The sequence below is a fragment of the Pygocentrus nattereri genome, chromosome 17 (genome assembly GCF_015220715.1).
Source record: "Pygocentrus nattereri isolate fPygNat1 chromosome 17, fPygNat1.pri, whole genome shotgun sequence".
Classification (NCBI taxonomy): domain Eukaryota; kingdom Metazoa; phylum Chordata; class Actinopteri; order Characiformes; family Serrasalmidae; genus Pygocentrus; species Pygocentrus nattereri.
Genome location: NC_051227.1, coordinates 26721726 through 26736547, shown reverse-complemented (window position 1 = coordinate 26736547; position 14822 = coordinate 26721726). Strand labels below are relative to the sequence as shown.

At 39.8% G+C, this 14822-nt stretch overlaps 1 protein-coding gene across 1 annotated transcript in view; it reads right to left on the bottom strand.

The window, feature by feature from the left end:
• gbe1b (glucan (1,4-alpha-), branching enzyme 1b) overlaps positions 1–14822 on the bottom strand; it is a 150594-nt gene that overhangs the window by 4659 nt on the left and 131113 nt on the right. Inside the window, exon 15 of the mRNA XM_017696820.2 lies at positions 13151–13268. Coding sequence (XP_017552309.1) covers positions 13151–13268 — 118 coding nt within the window. The remainder of the gene's footprint in view (positions 1–13150; positions 13269–14822) is intronic.

Genomic DNA, 14822 nt, shown 5'->3' with positions numbered 1-14822 from the left:
ATGTTGTTTAGAGACCTGATGAATGAACTATGATTTTGCTGAGGGCCCCCAAATGTTTCGAAGCCCTGCTCTAGTTCTTCACTAGTGGTCAGTTTCTGATCATTTAGTAACAGATGCCTGAAACAGGCCTGTTATCCAGTAGCCCTGCTGTGCCTGATACACTCACAGCAGCACAATATACACTAAAATGCCACTAACAATGTCAGTATCACTGCTGTGCTGAGGATGGCCCACCATCCAAGTAGTATCTTGTTAGTGGTGGTCGTGATAAAATCACTTACAGTCTTATGCAAAGGTTTGGTCGCCCCTGCTTATATTCCATGTTTTGTTGATTTTAAAGTTAAAATACATGCACTATAGAGAACACATCTGCACATTTTCATACACAATTACCATTTATTTGCTGAAACTAACATATTGTACATTTCATAAATTGTATATTTTCAACAATAAGTTAAACTCTGAAAATATAAATATGTAAAATTCACTATAAATAGCAGGAAAAGAATGTTCCTGATAGAAGATGCGTTAACATATAGAAAATCAACAAAACATGCTATTTGCCCAGGGGTGTTAACATTACCACAGCTCAGGTAGATATGTTTCATAAAATGGCCAGTGAGGGCAGGTACAGGTAGATGTACCTCATGAACTGGCAACACAGTGTACATGTGCACAATAACATATATAATGATACAACAGATAACAACAACAATAACAACAACAACAAAACTAATTTCCAAGAGAATAAAGTTGCTTCTCTTGGTTCTTGCATCTATTATTAAAAGGGCTTTGGATGTGTTGGAGAAAACTGCCTGCTGCTGGTGAGTCTCACCACTTGACCCATTATCAGTTTGCTGCTATTGCATCAATATGGCTGCTCTCTCTCAGATACAGCATGAGGCAAAAGTGAGTGAAAACCCCTCACAGCTACCGTTAAGAGTTTAATATCAACCTGTCTTTCTCCTTCAGGCGACCTTGTACACCGTATTATGTTTTCTCAGGTCTCACTCTGTTTCCAGCTGTGCTATTGCCATGATCTGGACATGAGCGGTCAGACTTGTAAATCTGATATCTTTGCAAGAGCTTTGCAATTTCACTCGTTCTGACAAATTGCAAAACATTTTCAATTATTTCCCATTGAATTTAACCAATTTCCACCCTACTTTATCAGAAGACAGTGACCATGCTATAGGCTTTTTTTTAAACTCACATTTTTAATACTGCATCTCTCTTAGGTCAATAAAACAGTTCAACAGCTGAGCTTACTAAATAAAATACAGCAAATGTGGGGAAATTGCTACATTTTGGGGTGAATTTTTGCTCAGTTCCTTCCTCCAGTTTAGATGTCACCATTTCCCATCAACAGGCTAACCTAATGTAAGTTAGTGGAACTTTTGTTATTTTGACTAAACTAAATTGATAAATAAACAAATAAATAAAAGGCTGTTCAATGTCTTACAGGCAGAGTACATCGCATACATTGAGACTGAAAGGAATTGTGGGACTATTCTCGTCTAAGACCCTGTGAGCTGTCTCCAAACTCTGCATTGTTTATGACAGAACTAACGCTGGAAGTTCAGTCCCCACAGCAGCACTGCAGAAGAAACGCCTCAGCTGCATGAGTCACTTGGGGACTGACAACCTGTAATTCTGCTTTAATGTTATTTCTAGAGAGCCTTGTGCAGCTCACTAAGCAGAACAGAATCAGTTAGCATGCTAAACAATGAAGCGGTGGAGCAGAGTTAACCCCTGGAGTACGAGCTGCAGCACTGTGCATCAGCCCCACCCGGCTCCGCCCACCCATGAGCTTTCCCTCCTTTAGAGCGTTCCTCTGACACACACCAGTTAACAGAGAGCAAACACCGCCAAACTGCAGAGTCGACTCCACAGGGGCGAGAGAGGCACATTTCAGCAGCTCCCTCTCTCTCTCCCCCTCAGTGAAAGTCTGAGAGTTTCCCCACGCTCCTCTGAGTGTGTTCAACACACACGGGACCCAACACGGCAGCGCCGCAACACCGACAACACACAGCTGAACAGCAGTGACTAATTAAAGCCATTCAGCAGAGAGAACACAGAGAGAGAGAGAGAGAGAGAGAGAGAGAGAGAGAGAGAGAGAGAGAGAGAGAGAGAGAGAGAGAGAGAGAGAGAGAGAGAGAGAGAGAGAGAGAGAGAGAAAGCAGAGTGAGCATAGAAAGAGAAGAGAGAAAGGACAAAAACAGAGAAAGAGACAGAGAGAGGGAGAGACTGAAACCCATGGGCTTACTGTGAGAGGGAGACAGATAAAGAACAAAGGAGGAGAGTGAGTGATTAAATGAGAGAGAGCATGATATAGTGAGAAAGAAGAAAGGTGGAGAGAGAAAGAGTACAAAGAAAGAAAATTAAAGCATTAAAGAGGGAAAGAGACTAAACAGACAGACACAAGGAGAGAGGACAAGAGAAAAAAAGAAATTGAAGAAAAGTAAAGAGATAAAGAGAGAGATAAAAAGAGAGACAGCGTGTGTGAAGAGAGGGAAGAGAGAAAAACAGATAGAAAATAGAAAGAGAGAGTGAGAGAGACAGAATAGAGAGACAAAGAAAGAAAGAAATGGAGAGAAAAAGAGAGAGTAGACAGAAAGAAAGAAAGAAAGAAAAAGAAAAAAGACAGATGGAATAGAAAGAAAAAAACAGAGAGAGAGAGAGAGAGAGAGAGAGAGAGAGAGAGAGAGAGAGAGGGAGAGGGAGAGGGAGAGGGAGAGGGAGAGGGAGAGGGAGAGGGAGAGAGAGAGAGAGAGAGAGAGAGAGAGAGAGAGAGAGAGAGAGAGAGAGAGAATCCCTGCACCTGGTGAGACAAAAGCGTCCACTGTGCAGAGCTGCAGTGTGTCAACAGCATTTATTTTCCAGGGTAGAACAAAACAATGGTGACAAAGAGTAAATTAATCTGCAAACAAAAAGCAACACAGATCCCTAATGTTATTACAGCAATGTGCTGTACACATGCTGATGAATGCATCAACCATCATGGAATATAAACTTCATCATCAGACAGGGGAGTTCTGGCAATGAAGCTTGACCATGGATGTGTTGGAGATTCAGAAACTGTGTGTGCGCCACAGCTGAGGCAGCGCTGTATCCAATACCCTGAAGAAAAGCGCTACTTAAGAAACTGTATAACAGCAACTGAACTGGATTCAACTTCTCTGTGAACGATTTTACCTCATTTCACACACCTGCTTTGATGTAAAGCAGTTAAACAGATGAATACAGAGCCCCATGTTCTACCCATCACTTCTCATAGAGCACTGGGCGGTGAGTCGATAGTCAGGCACCTACTGCAGTTAGCTCTGCACTTTTTCATGCTCCAGTACAACTTCCATACACATTTCACTGTTAAAAAAAATCTGTGTTCGTCAGTCATTAAAAAGTTCCTGCCACATGTCAAGATCTACAAATTCGACTATTTTCAAGGTGTAGATAAAAAAAATAATTGAGAGTTGTTTACTCAGCAGGTCATGACAAGCACAAGGTCTCTTTTGTAAGACATATCATGTCTAGTAGGAGCTTGTATGATGAGTTGTGGATTGTGCATCAGATGCTTGAAGGCTTTACTGGGCTTTGGGGTTTATTTTGCCACGTAAATATTCAACACAAACCCCCCCAGCTGTGATGTGTACTGTACCAAGGATCGTCAAGCATCAGAAAGCATCTTCACTGTCTCATTCTCAGCACATTAGAGGGGTTTGAAAAGTCTCTGAAAGCCACAGAACTAGCACCTCGATGCATAAACAAATTGAAAAAGAGGAGGAGGGAAGAAAAACCCAGGGAGGAATTTCGGTTCACGTCTCATAGCATCTCTCTAACTTTTTGATTCCTCCTTCTTAAATTCTCTGACTCCAGGTTTACGAGGTGCAGATGCTTCTGGAGGAGAACCAGCAAAGCTTGTGGTGTGCAGACACATCTCAGAGAGATGAAGCACTGCGAAGACCCTCAACAACATCTTAGAAACAACAGACACAATATTGACAGAAACTGACACAAATGCTCATATTATTACTCAGTTCTCAACTCAACCCCTGACCAGGCATCCGTCTCTTCCTCTCCTCTTTCGTTTGCTCTGATGTGCTCAGCTACGACTACTTGACTCAGGCCTCATGGCCGTCTCCCTGGGTCTCTGATCCTCCTCTGCTTCACAACTCACTCTCTTGCTCTCTCTCTGAAAGAAATGTCTGTCAAAGTGAGATTTTATTTCGACATACTTTTGGAGCATTTCTGTTGTTCCATTATTCATAAAACACCTGGACAATGGACAACAATGGACAGCTGACATTTTCAAATGGTATATAAAAACAAAAATGAATGGAGTTATGAGTCCCAAATCTACTCAGTGATGTTGAGATCTGGACTCTTAGATGGTCAGTCCACTCATCTGAGAACATCAGCAGATTCAATTTGCACAGTTTTCTTCTTTATTGTCCATGTTCTCTTCTCAGTAAGCACTTCTTGAGAGCTACACTTCTTCTCAGACTTGTTGCGTTGAGTTGTCTTCTCACAGTGGAAGGATGGACAAACACCTGTGGGTTTTTTCAGATCTGAAGCAAGAGTGAAGCTGTTTTTGGCTCCTGTTTTGTCCTCTTATTTTATCTTTTTTCCTTTGACTTTACCTTTTCTCTTTTTGGTGTTAATGAATGTTTATTCATTTTTGAGAACACAGACACATTTAGAATGTGACATATGGAAACACACAAACGGGGGGGGGGGGGGGATACTTGCGACAGTATCCACATCATAATCATAGACCAATCAAAGCAATGAAGTTTAAGAGAAAAATGTGGCCTATAAGGCCTTGATTAAAGCAATAGCATTTGACCAGTTCTGAACTGTGGCAGGCTTGTTTCATGAAATCTAGCTGTGGCCCCCTCCAAAATAACTTTCTCTTCTATATGCAAGAGGATTATAAATTATTTGATAAAAGCAGGGTGGTCTCTGACTTTTGCACAGTACTATAAATGTATATCACTATACATTGTCACAAAATATTCAAAACATATCCTGTAATGTGGAAATTTCAGGAGATGGAAAGAATTTACACACATGCACGCACACGCAATGGAAAGAATTTACAATACTGTATAACACAAAAACAAAAAACAGAATTTTCAGTTCCTCTAGTCTGTTCTCTTTTAATGCCCAGAGCACAATCAATAATATAAGCACAACAAACAATGAAACGCTATCATTGGCTTACACAACTCTTTTCCTTTGCAAGAGGTAAGTAATATTGTTTTACTGCATATAAAATGTTCTCCGCGTATATTTTGAGGGAACTTTCCAGCCGTGCTGACTTATATGACATCAATGACATCCATGTAACCACAAATTCCTTATATGTGTAACATGTTTGGTGAAATAAAGTGATTCTAACGTTCTCAATACGAAATCACTTCTGGCCCTGCAGGGCAGTTTGTGCGAAATCCGTGAAAAGGTTTACAAGATATCAGGTTCGAGTTATATTAAGGATATATATATATACATATACACATATGTATTGCTGCTGTCGGAAGAAAACCTTGTATCTCCATTTTTGACATTTTTCAGTTTTTGACAATTTCAAAGGACCTGTTGTTCTTTACATATGTGTGTGAATTTCCAAAAGAAATGGCCCAAAATGACTTGGAAAGACCTCTGGTTCCATTGACTTCCGTTAAAACTACAGTAGGTTTTTTCCTTCTTCTGTAAAGTTAAAGATGAATAATAGCATCTAAGTGCACTCCACTGTGTGTTTCTGTTGAATTCCATTAGCAGCACACGTTATTAATTTACTGGGGGACTGCTAAGCTAAACTAGGTATGGATAAACTAGGTAATGTATATATAATTGATATATAACAGTGTTTTATATATATATATATATATATATTTATCTACATTTTCTGTAAAATATGTGCACAACTTCTACTTTTTGCTGAATTCAACATTAGAAAAAATAATACATAACATTAAATACGCCAATTCTGCTGTAGTATATGTTTTTTTCCCCCAGTATGTTAAATTTAGAGAAAAAAAAACAGTAGTCATGTGTTAAAATGTGTAGAACTGTGTTTTCTGGTCCATAGACAGCAAAAACAGCCAAACACTATTGAAATAAACATTGCAGTTCACAGTCACTGTGACCTGTTTTTCTCACCACATTTCTTAGCACATGGCAGAATGGCTAGCACATGCAGTTTTATTAACATGATCAATGGCCAGCTTGACAAATTACTTCTCTAATTACTGGTAAACAAAGTACTTGTGTAAGTAAAGGTTTAAGTGAGATTAAAGACCTAGGTAGGATAAATGCCATTAGTAAACTCAAGCTAGAAAGCACAAAAGATTCTCAAAACAAAGCTTGGTAACCATAAAACTATCTCTGTAGAGACAGCGAGAGAGAGAGAGAGATAGAGAGAGAGCGAGACAGAGAGAAAGAGAGAGAGAGACAGAGCGAGAGAGACAGAGAGAGTCAGAGAGAGAGACAGAGAGAGGGAGACAGAGAGAGAGACAGAAATATCACTGTGATAGTGGAACATATACTTTTCCTGTGGGCATTGCTGCTTCATTAAGCTATGATTAAAGAGATAGCTTTGAGATGTTTATGGGTACAGGCTCAAAAGAGAGTGTAAGGTGTTTTCTGCACATGGGTTCAAAGCACACCAGATCACAGCTGTGAGTAAAGAGGTGCTTAATAATGTAATAATTGTTGAAATATCACACACATATGTAACCAGTAAATTTTACAAAAGCAATTTGCAACATTCCTGTTTGTAGTAAAAGGGGAACCGTATGGTCTTTGTTACTTGATTCAGTGTTAATTAAAAAGATGCAAATGAATCCTCAACACTTCATCAATCCAACTGGCTTAGGCATTTCATTTTGAATTTGGTACAATGCAGTAGATGCACAGACCCGTTTGAAAATCAGAGAGTTTTCAAGGGTGTGAAGTGAAAGTTTTGCCTGTGTCTCCTGCCTCGCTCTGAATCCTTCATTCAGCTGGATTCCGTCAGTTTAAGCGTGCGATGCATCAGCCTGTGCAACGCCTACAGACAGTAAATGAGAGTTTATTGTCACTCACAGAGAAGAGGGAGGGGAAGCTGATGGACCCATTAAATGAGAAGAAAAAAAAAATGGAGCGGAGAGAAAAAGTTGACGTAGACTCGCTCAGACTTTGAAGCTGTGGCCCTTAAATAAATCATGGCGGAAAATTGCGTGGATATAAAAGGGACTCTATTTTGTCGGTACCTGCCAACAGACACAGTGATTAATTTTCATCATACTGAGGCATGCTAGCAACACATTGAGGGGAGATGCTGTGTCTGTCTGACAGGAATCTGGAAGAACCTTACTCTGAACCGCCTCTGTCCCGCTGTGGATACTACCGGCCCCTCATGGGATTGATATTAGCCAGACTTGTTAAACTACACTTTGCATTTAGCCGAAAACGGGGCGGGAGCGAGATTGTGGTGTTTGAATTAATAAAAAGTTGGGAAGAAAGAAAAAAGAGAATGCATAATTCGGCGGGGGGTTAACTGATGAAAGCTGTCTTAATACAGTTGAGAATTGCAGCCGAGATAAAAGAAGGCCTGCAGCCTGAGCAGACTGAGTCATGGCTTAATGCATCTCACGTGAGTGTGAGAACGCGGTCAAACATTTACTGGGCAGATTCTCGCCAGAATAAGTTCGGCATTAGGAAACATCCAATTTTTCCTGTTTCAAATAATCTGACAATTAGCAGGGTCATAAAAGCTGTGGTTTGAACATATCAGCATATTAAAGGAAGTGCTGACTGCAAGACCACACCATTGAAAATGATGCAACACATTATGCTCATCACAATCTCAGGAAACTCTGGGCTAATTATGCCATTGTTTCAGGGAATTCTTTTTATTTTTTTCCCCCAGTGGAACTAAAATAAAGCGAGATTGTAAAATGCAATGGTACATTAGTGGCAAGGGCATCTGAAGATGTGCTATATCTAGCTTACACTGTAGATCAATAAGTATTGACCATACCAGGCTTGGGTGACACTATCAGTTTCAAGTATAAGCACTATAATTACTCTGAATATGAGTCGAGACGTATTTTTGTACAATAACACAATAACACTGTTGACTTTCTAGCAACTGATAACAAAAAATACACATGTTCAAAAGTATGTGGACACCCAGTTTAATTATGAGGTTCAGTTGTTTCAGGCACACCTATTGCTAACAGGTGTATAAAATCAAGCATATAGCCATGCAATTTTTAAACTTTAATGTCACTTTTATAAGAAATTATCTTTCTGCCCTGCCAGATCAGCCCCAGTCAACTACAAGCGCTATTATTGTGAAATTGAATTGGCTAGGAGCAACAACAGCTAAACCACAAAGCAGAAGACCACGCAAATTTACAGTGAGGAGGGCAAGTGCGGGAAAAAAAACATTGTATCTTTCACTAGAGAGCTCCAAACTGTCTCTGGAAGCAACATCATTTCATGGTTTCTTTTGCCACCTCTGATGCCTAAGATCATTATGGGCACTGCCAAGTGTCGGGTGGAGTGGTGTAAAGCACAACTCCACTGCACTCTGAGGCAGTAGAAATGTGTTCTCTGGAATGATTAATCATGCTTTACTATCTGGGAACCCTGACCTCAACTCTCAGCTTCACATTAACCAAGGTTTTAAAAAAAGGATGTTCAAAAAGTTCTAATAAGTGTGATGCTCAGTGATCCACATATTTTTGGAAATATAGTGCAGTGTTCTCATCTCTGGTCCTGGAGGCCCACTGGCCTGCACTGTTTTAGTATTTTCCCTGCTCCCAAAAAACCTGTTCCAACTAGTCAACTCATTAACAACTCCTTACTGAGTGAAAGTGAGTTCAATAAAGCAAGTAAAATACTAAAATCCAGAACCAGGGTTGAGAAACACTGAGAACAAAGTCTTCAAACTAAATGTTCCTGAAATACTCCAGTGAGATACACACACACAGTGGTCAGCGGCCGCCTCCCGTCTCACCAATCCGGCTCCTCCGAGCCACGCCTGATCACTGGAGTGCTGAAGGCGGCCTGTCCCCTTCAGCACTCTGTTTTGGACAGCGAGCAACCGCATGGCCCAGGGGGCGGGGCAAGAAACCACCCGTGCCTGGCCCCGCATAATTGACGCAGCTGTAGCCACTCACCAGGCTGAGGCCAGGCCGGTTTAAACATCCATGGAACCTCAGTCGGGTGAGTAGCTTTGTGCGAGATTCCACGTCTGCTAACTGCTGTGCTCTCTCTCGCTCTTTTTCTGCCCTCCGCACACAGACTGAGCCGACGACCGGGAGCTCCACGAGCCGCCGCCTGGACTCTGCCACTGGGACTTCCCCTCCTGCCAAGCTCCTTGCAGGACTCTCCCCCTGTCGCTTTGTTTGTTTCTTTTGATCTAAATGCCAATAAACAGCAGGGCTACGAGCCACTAACCTACTTCCCCTCTCCTATATAAAAGTTGGAAACCAGACTTTATCCATTTAATTTCCAGTCAAAGCAGCTATTTACAGTTTTCAGCATCAGAAAATTGCAGAAAATATATACTTACTAGAAAATTACACAGAAGCCTCAAATTTTCAGTATTTAGTGTGTAAATGCTTTTCTTCTTTTTTGTCTATTTCTGTCTGTCAGGAACGGCTTCTTGACAGCTACACTTCCTTTCAGACCCCTAGTATTGAGTTCTCTTATCACAGTGGAAGGATGGACAGAAACACCTGTGGATTTTCTTAGAACTGAAGCAAGAGTGAAGCTTAAGTCTACTAGCTCTTGCAAGGTTGTTAGGAGTCCCACCATCTCTATCTTTTAAGAACTCCTGTTTTGGAAACACTTGTGTTTTCACTTTCTTTCCTTTAACTTTCCCCTACCTTATGCAAATGGACTCTCTTGCATCTACACTAAAATATCCCTGACTTTCACACAGTGCTGTATTAAAGAACTTAACCCATTGTGGGTGCTTAAACTCCTCAATCGAAGACACTATTTGACAGTTGCAATCACCCATTTCAAGTTCAGGGAGCTGGAGTAGAGATTCCAAACAATAAAACTGTTGTCTAACTCCTTACGAGCTCAAGTGTATATTAACTTGGAGCTTTGCTTCTATTTTTCTCAAAGACCTTAAGATCTTGTCTTATTGGAGCCCCAGAGGTCTTCTCCAGAGTCTGCTTTGTTCACAAGTTTTAGAAGTTTAATAGCATGAAAATAACCCAGTTCATAAATAATGCAGGTTTCCAAGATGCCTGAGAGTAGCTCAAATATCAACTGTTCCTACTACACAAATATCTGATAACAAATGATAAGAATTCTGCTTTACACATTTGAGCCTTGGACGTTCTGTGCATTGACTGACTGAATGTATAACCTACATGTTGCCCATGGCTTCTTGTTTTTTTCCCCCCATTCTTTCAACCCTATTTTCTTGTCATTTGTTCAGTTTTGAAAGCTGCTTGTTAAGAAAGGTAATCGGCATGAGACATATCAAAATAATAATAAAAAATAAACTGTCCATTACCTTGGGATACTTCACACTACAAGATGATAGCAAAAAGACACCAAAAGAAGTAAACTACGTTGACATCCTGTCAATCACAGCATTTTACGTCTAACGTTTCTCATTCAATATGTCAGCTTCCAGCATGCACCAAGAATTCCTCTGGCTAGCACATAACTAAATTCTAACAAACAAGCAAACGTCAATTATGCTCCTCTTCTCTCCTGCACAGCCACTTACTTCAGTCAGGCTCTCTAATGCTTACACACAGAAAAAAACACCACAAACGGCTTGGCCCTCTTAAAAGTCAGCAAAGTGGAATAGTTTGCACTTTTTATAGCTCCATCTAAAGCTTTCGCAGGCCCCAAGGTTAAAAGAGGAGAGGAGAAGAGACGAGGAGAAAAAAAGGAAGAGGCCTTGCGAATGGGGAGGGGCAGAGGGGCTGTGCGTCAAAAGCCACAGACTGGAAATGAGGGGTTTAAATTTCACGCTATGCACTTAATTTCAATCAGGCCCCTGGAAATAAAATACACAATGTAAAAAAGCTCCCAACCTAGGTATATATATATATATATATATATATATATATATATATATATATATATATATATATATATATAGAGAGAGAGAGAGAGAGAGTGTGTGTGAGTGAGTGAGTGTCTTTTATCTGATAGAGGAATATGAATCAGATTAACTGAGCTATGACTTTCTCCAGCGTTAGACTTGATTCCCATATATTACTGTTGTGATAAGGGGTTTATTACAGACAAGGCCTTCTTAAAGCACTTGCTTTTGCATAAAATTTTATTTATCACTGTCTTTTCAGTTGATATTGGTGACTTGTGTGGATTTAGTGCATAATGTTGAGCCAATTTGCATATACAACAAGTTGGCAAACTGGATCAATGTCATGCACTAAAGCACACAACTCCATATTCATGTCACCTCAGAAGTCTATGTGTCCTCAAATAGGCATACAATTAATATAATTGCCTGGGTATGCCTGCTAAAGGAAAGAATGAATAATCTTAGGTTTATAACTCAGAAGACAAAGTTAGCATGCTAAACAGGTAGAGAGAAATTGGACAAAAAATACATTACAGTTCAATATTCTGAAGAAGCCGTTGGAATACTCATTTGTAATCTGCACAGCCATGTGAAGGCAGCTGATGAAATGACATTAAGCACTTCCAACTATCTCAGTCCATACAGGCAAGCCAGTGTTTGATGTCCACTGGAAACCAGTGAGTTTTTCCAGTTTAGTCCCATATCTAGCAAACAGCTTCTTTTAAAACACAGCAATCAACTAGTGGCCACATGTGTATTCGGGGGCACAGGACTGAAGGTAATGATGGATCTGAGTAGCCACGGCTCTCCCTGGACAGGAGGCCCTCCAAGTGTCTTGGAAATAAATTGTGGTTTCTAATTTTGATACTATGTTATTATAGAAATAAACAATACACAAGTGCATCTTCCATGATACGTTCTGCTTATCTACTGTTGTTTCCATGACCCCCCACCCTCCACCCTCTGCCTCAAAAGCAAAAATGGCTGATAAAGAGGCACAGCATTTGACTCAATGCAGCAAGTAAGCTCTTTTTTTTTTTTTTTTTTTTTTTTTTTAAACAGTGTCTCTGTGATCATTTCCAAGCAAAGTTAGCCTCAGGCCAGCAGCACAGAGACAGTGACAGAGAGAGAGCAGCACCTCTTCCTTTTCTGATGCAGTTGAAGACATGAGACAAGGTAAGTACGCCAAAGTATGTAGCTACTATGTGTTCCAGCCAATAAATCATGTGTTGAGCCCTTACAGTGAAAATGTCAGCAATTATATTTACATGTTTTTCTTTTGAATTTCCCTGTTATTACATTGATTGTCTTGAACACAGACCAGTTTAGGTGTAATCCTTATTAAAATACAGCAGATTGAAGATTGATGATTCAAAGCATATATACACACACACACACACACACACACACACACACACACACACACACACACAATATATATATATATTTTTTTTGGCTGCTGGATACACTTATAAGGGGCTTTAGATGCTTTTACGCTGGAAAAGAAAGCGGTTTGGTTAGTTCGTTTATTTTTAATACGGATGTAGATGCAGCACTTTGCCATTGATATGGGCCCAAAAAATAGTTAATAACATGCACTTCAATCATAAATCTTGCACAGTCTGACTTAAACTTTAGATTATTCAAGTATTCCCATGTAGTTTAAAGTGTAGTCTACAAATAGGTATTATTACTTCTTATTCTATGGCTGCAGTCATGTTGAAGTGAAGTAACAGAGTTGCAACTTAGAGCTAGAAAGTTAGAGCTTCTGAGAAACTGCTAACATAAGAAACTTTGCTAACATGGCTAACTACTCTAGCTGACGTTATCTAGGTAACCTTGGTTAACCTTCATGGTTAATAAACATCTCTTATCAGTACTCGAATATCATAACTGGCAGGAATGCATATTCTTATAATGAACTATAAACACTGAGAAAGTTTACTCACTTTAAACATTTAATCTTGGTCATGTTGTTCTGGAACTTTAGTGAGGTACATATAAATCATAAAATCTGACGTAATTTCACATGAAATGATTTTATTACAGACGCATTTTTTGTATCTGAATGTTTTGTACCTGCATTGAGTTGGAACGGTCATTGAAAGGCACAGACTCAGTGAAGAATTCTGTGTTGTGGTCCAGTCTGCCATGGCCTCCATACTGAATCTCATCAGAGTCCAGCTTGATTTTGTATCTGCAGCAGAGCTAGGTTAAGGAACTCAAGAGTGAGAGCTTAGAGAGACAAAGCAAGAAGAGAGGCATTACATTACAATGAGCTGCTGCATTACTCAGGAGCAAACTGTCGCTACTAGAACTAGGCCTTCAGTTTGGGACATAAATTTCAAAAACAAACACACAAACAAACGCAACACCTCACAATGCTCATGGAATGTATTAGCACTAAGATAATGGTGATTCAACACATTTTGGCCTTCTTAGTTAAACATGGACATTTTATGTTATACTCAGAGCATGTAACATAGCTTTTTTTGTGTGTGCATTACAGTGACTCAGTAAAGAGCCCTGGAACTCACTGGCCAGGTTACCTTTCATACTCGCAGTTAGTGAAATATCTAGGAAGGCCTTGAGTGACATTTTCCGTCATGAAATTAATCCCACCCACTGGAAATCAAAACATGACCCCACAGTTCCTCAGGCCTTCAGTTCAGCTCCTGAAATGCTAAGCAATTAAAAAGCCAGCATTTCTGTGTCTACTTGGATACAGCAAAGAAAAAAAAAATTCCTGATTCGAAAATTTTCTATCGTAGTTCCAAAAATGTAACCCTTTTATTTACAACCAAAACTTAACAATGAAAAAGAATGATTACTACAGCACTTGTAGAGTTTAAATGCAACAAGCATGATGCATATATTAAGAAAACTGGCTAAAAGTTACAGCCATGTATCACAGAAATGATTAGGTCTTCTCTGAAGGCCTAAACGACCCTGAAGGTTCCCCTCTGATACTTTACAGGATGCTACATTATTACATCATAAATCCAAGTAAGTACATACTGTGCCTGCATATGCACCAAAAATCCATATGATCCATATGATTTTTTGTTTTCCAAATGAGTTCTCTCCCAATACACTGCTGCGTGATCAAGTTCAAGGGTGAATGAATGTCACAAAAATAAATAAATAAATAAATTTAGAGCTTAAAAATAAACTTAAAACAAAGAGCATTTGCTTTGGAATTCTCTAGAAGTGCACTCATTGTCCACTCTCAGGAGAAGTCTTCATTCTCTTCAGAATGCAGCAATGCTGTACAGCATATCAGAAGCTGTGATTGTGCAGAGCTCCTGGGAGGCAAACACACACGCACGACACATAAACATGCACACCAAAACCGATGAGACACCACACAGCCAATTCCAGGCAGAATTATTTATCCATTTCAATATATTAATAATGTATTCCATCAAAAACTGTTTCAAACAACACCAAACACGCACACACAATCTGTCTGTGCTACACTGACTAAATTAAATATTAAAAAAAAGTAATTGCCAAGACTCATGACCGGAATAAAAAAAAAAATTCTTAGACACAGACAACTAAGACTACGAGAGAATAAAGCAGAGATGCCGTGGAGAAAACTGGAAATCAGTTTCGTTGGGAAATGACTTGATGTTCTGGAGAACTTTCTCCAGCATTGAAGTTGGAACTGAAAGAACAGAGTTTTTCCACGTCAAAGCTGGCAACACTAGACAAGCTGTCTACGTTTCAAAGCTATGCAGAGATAATG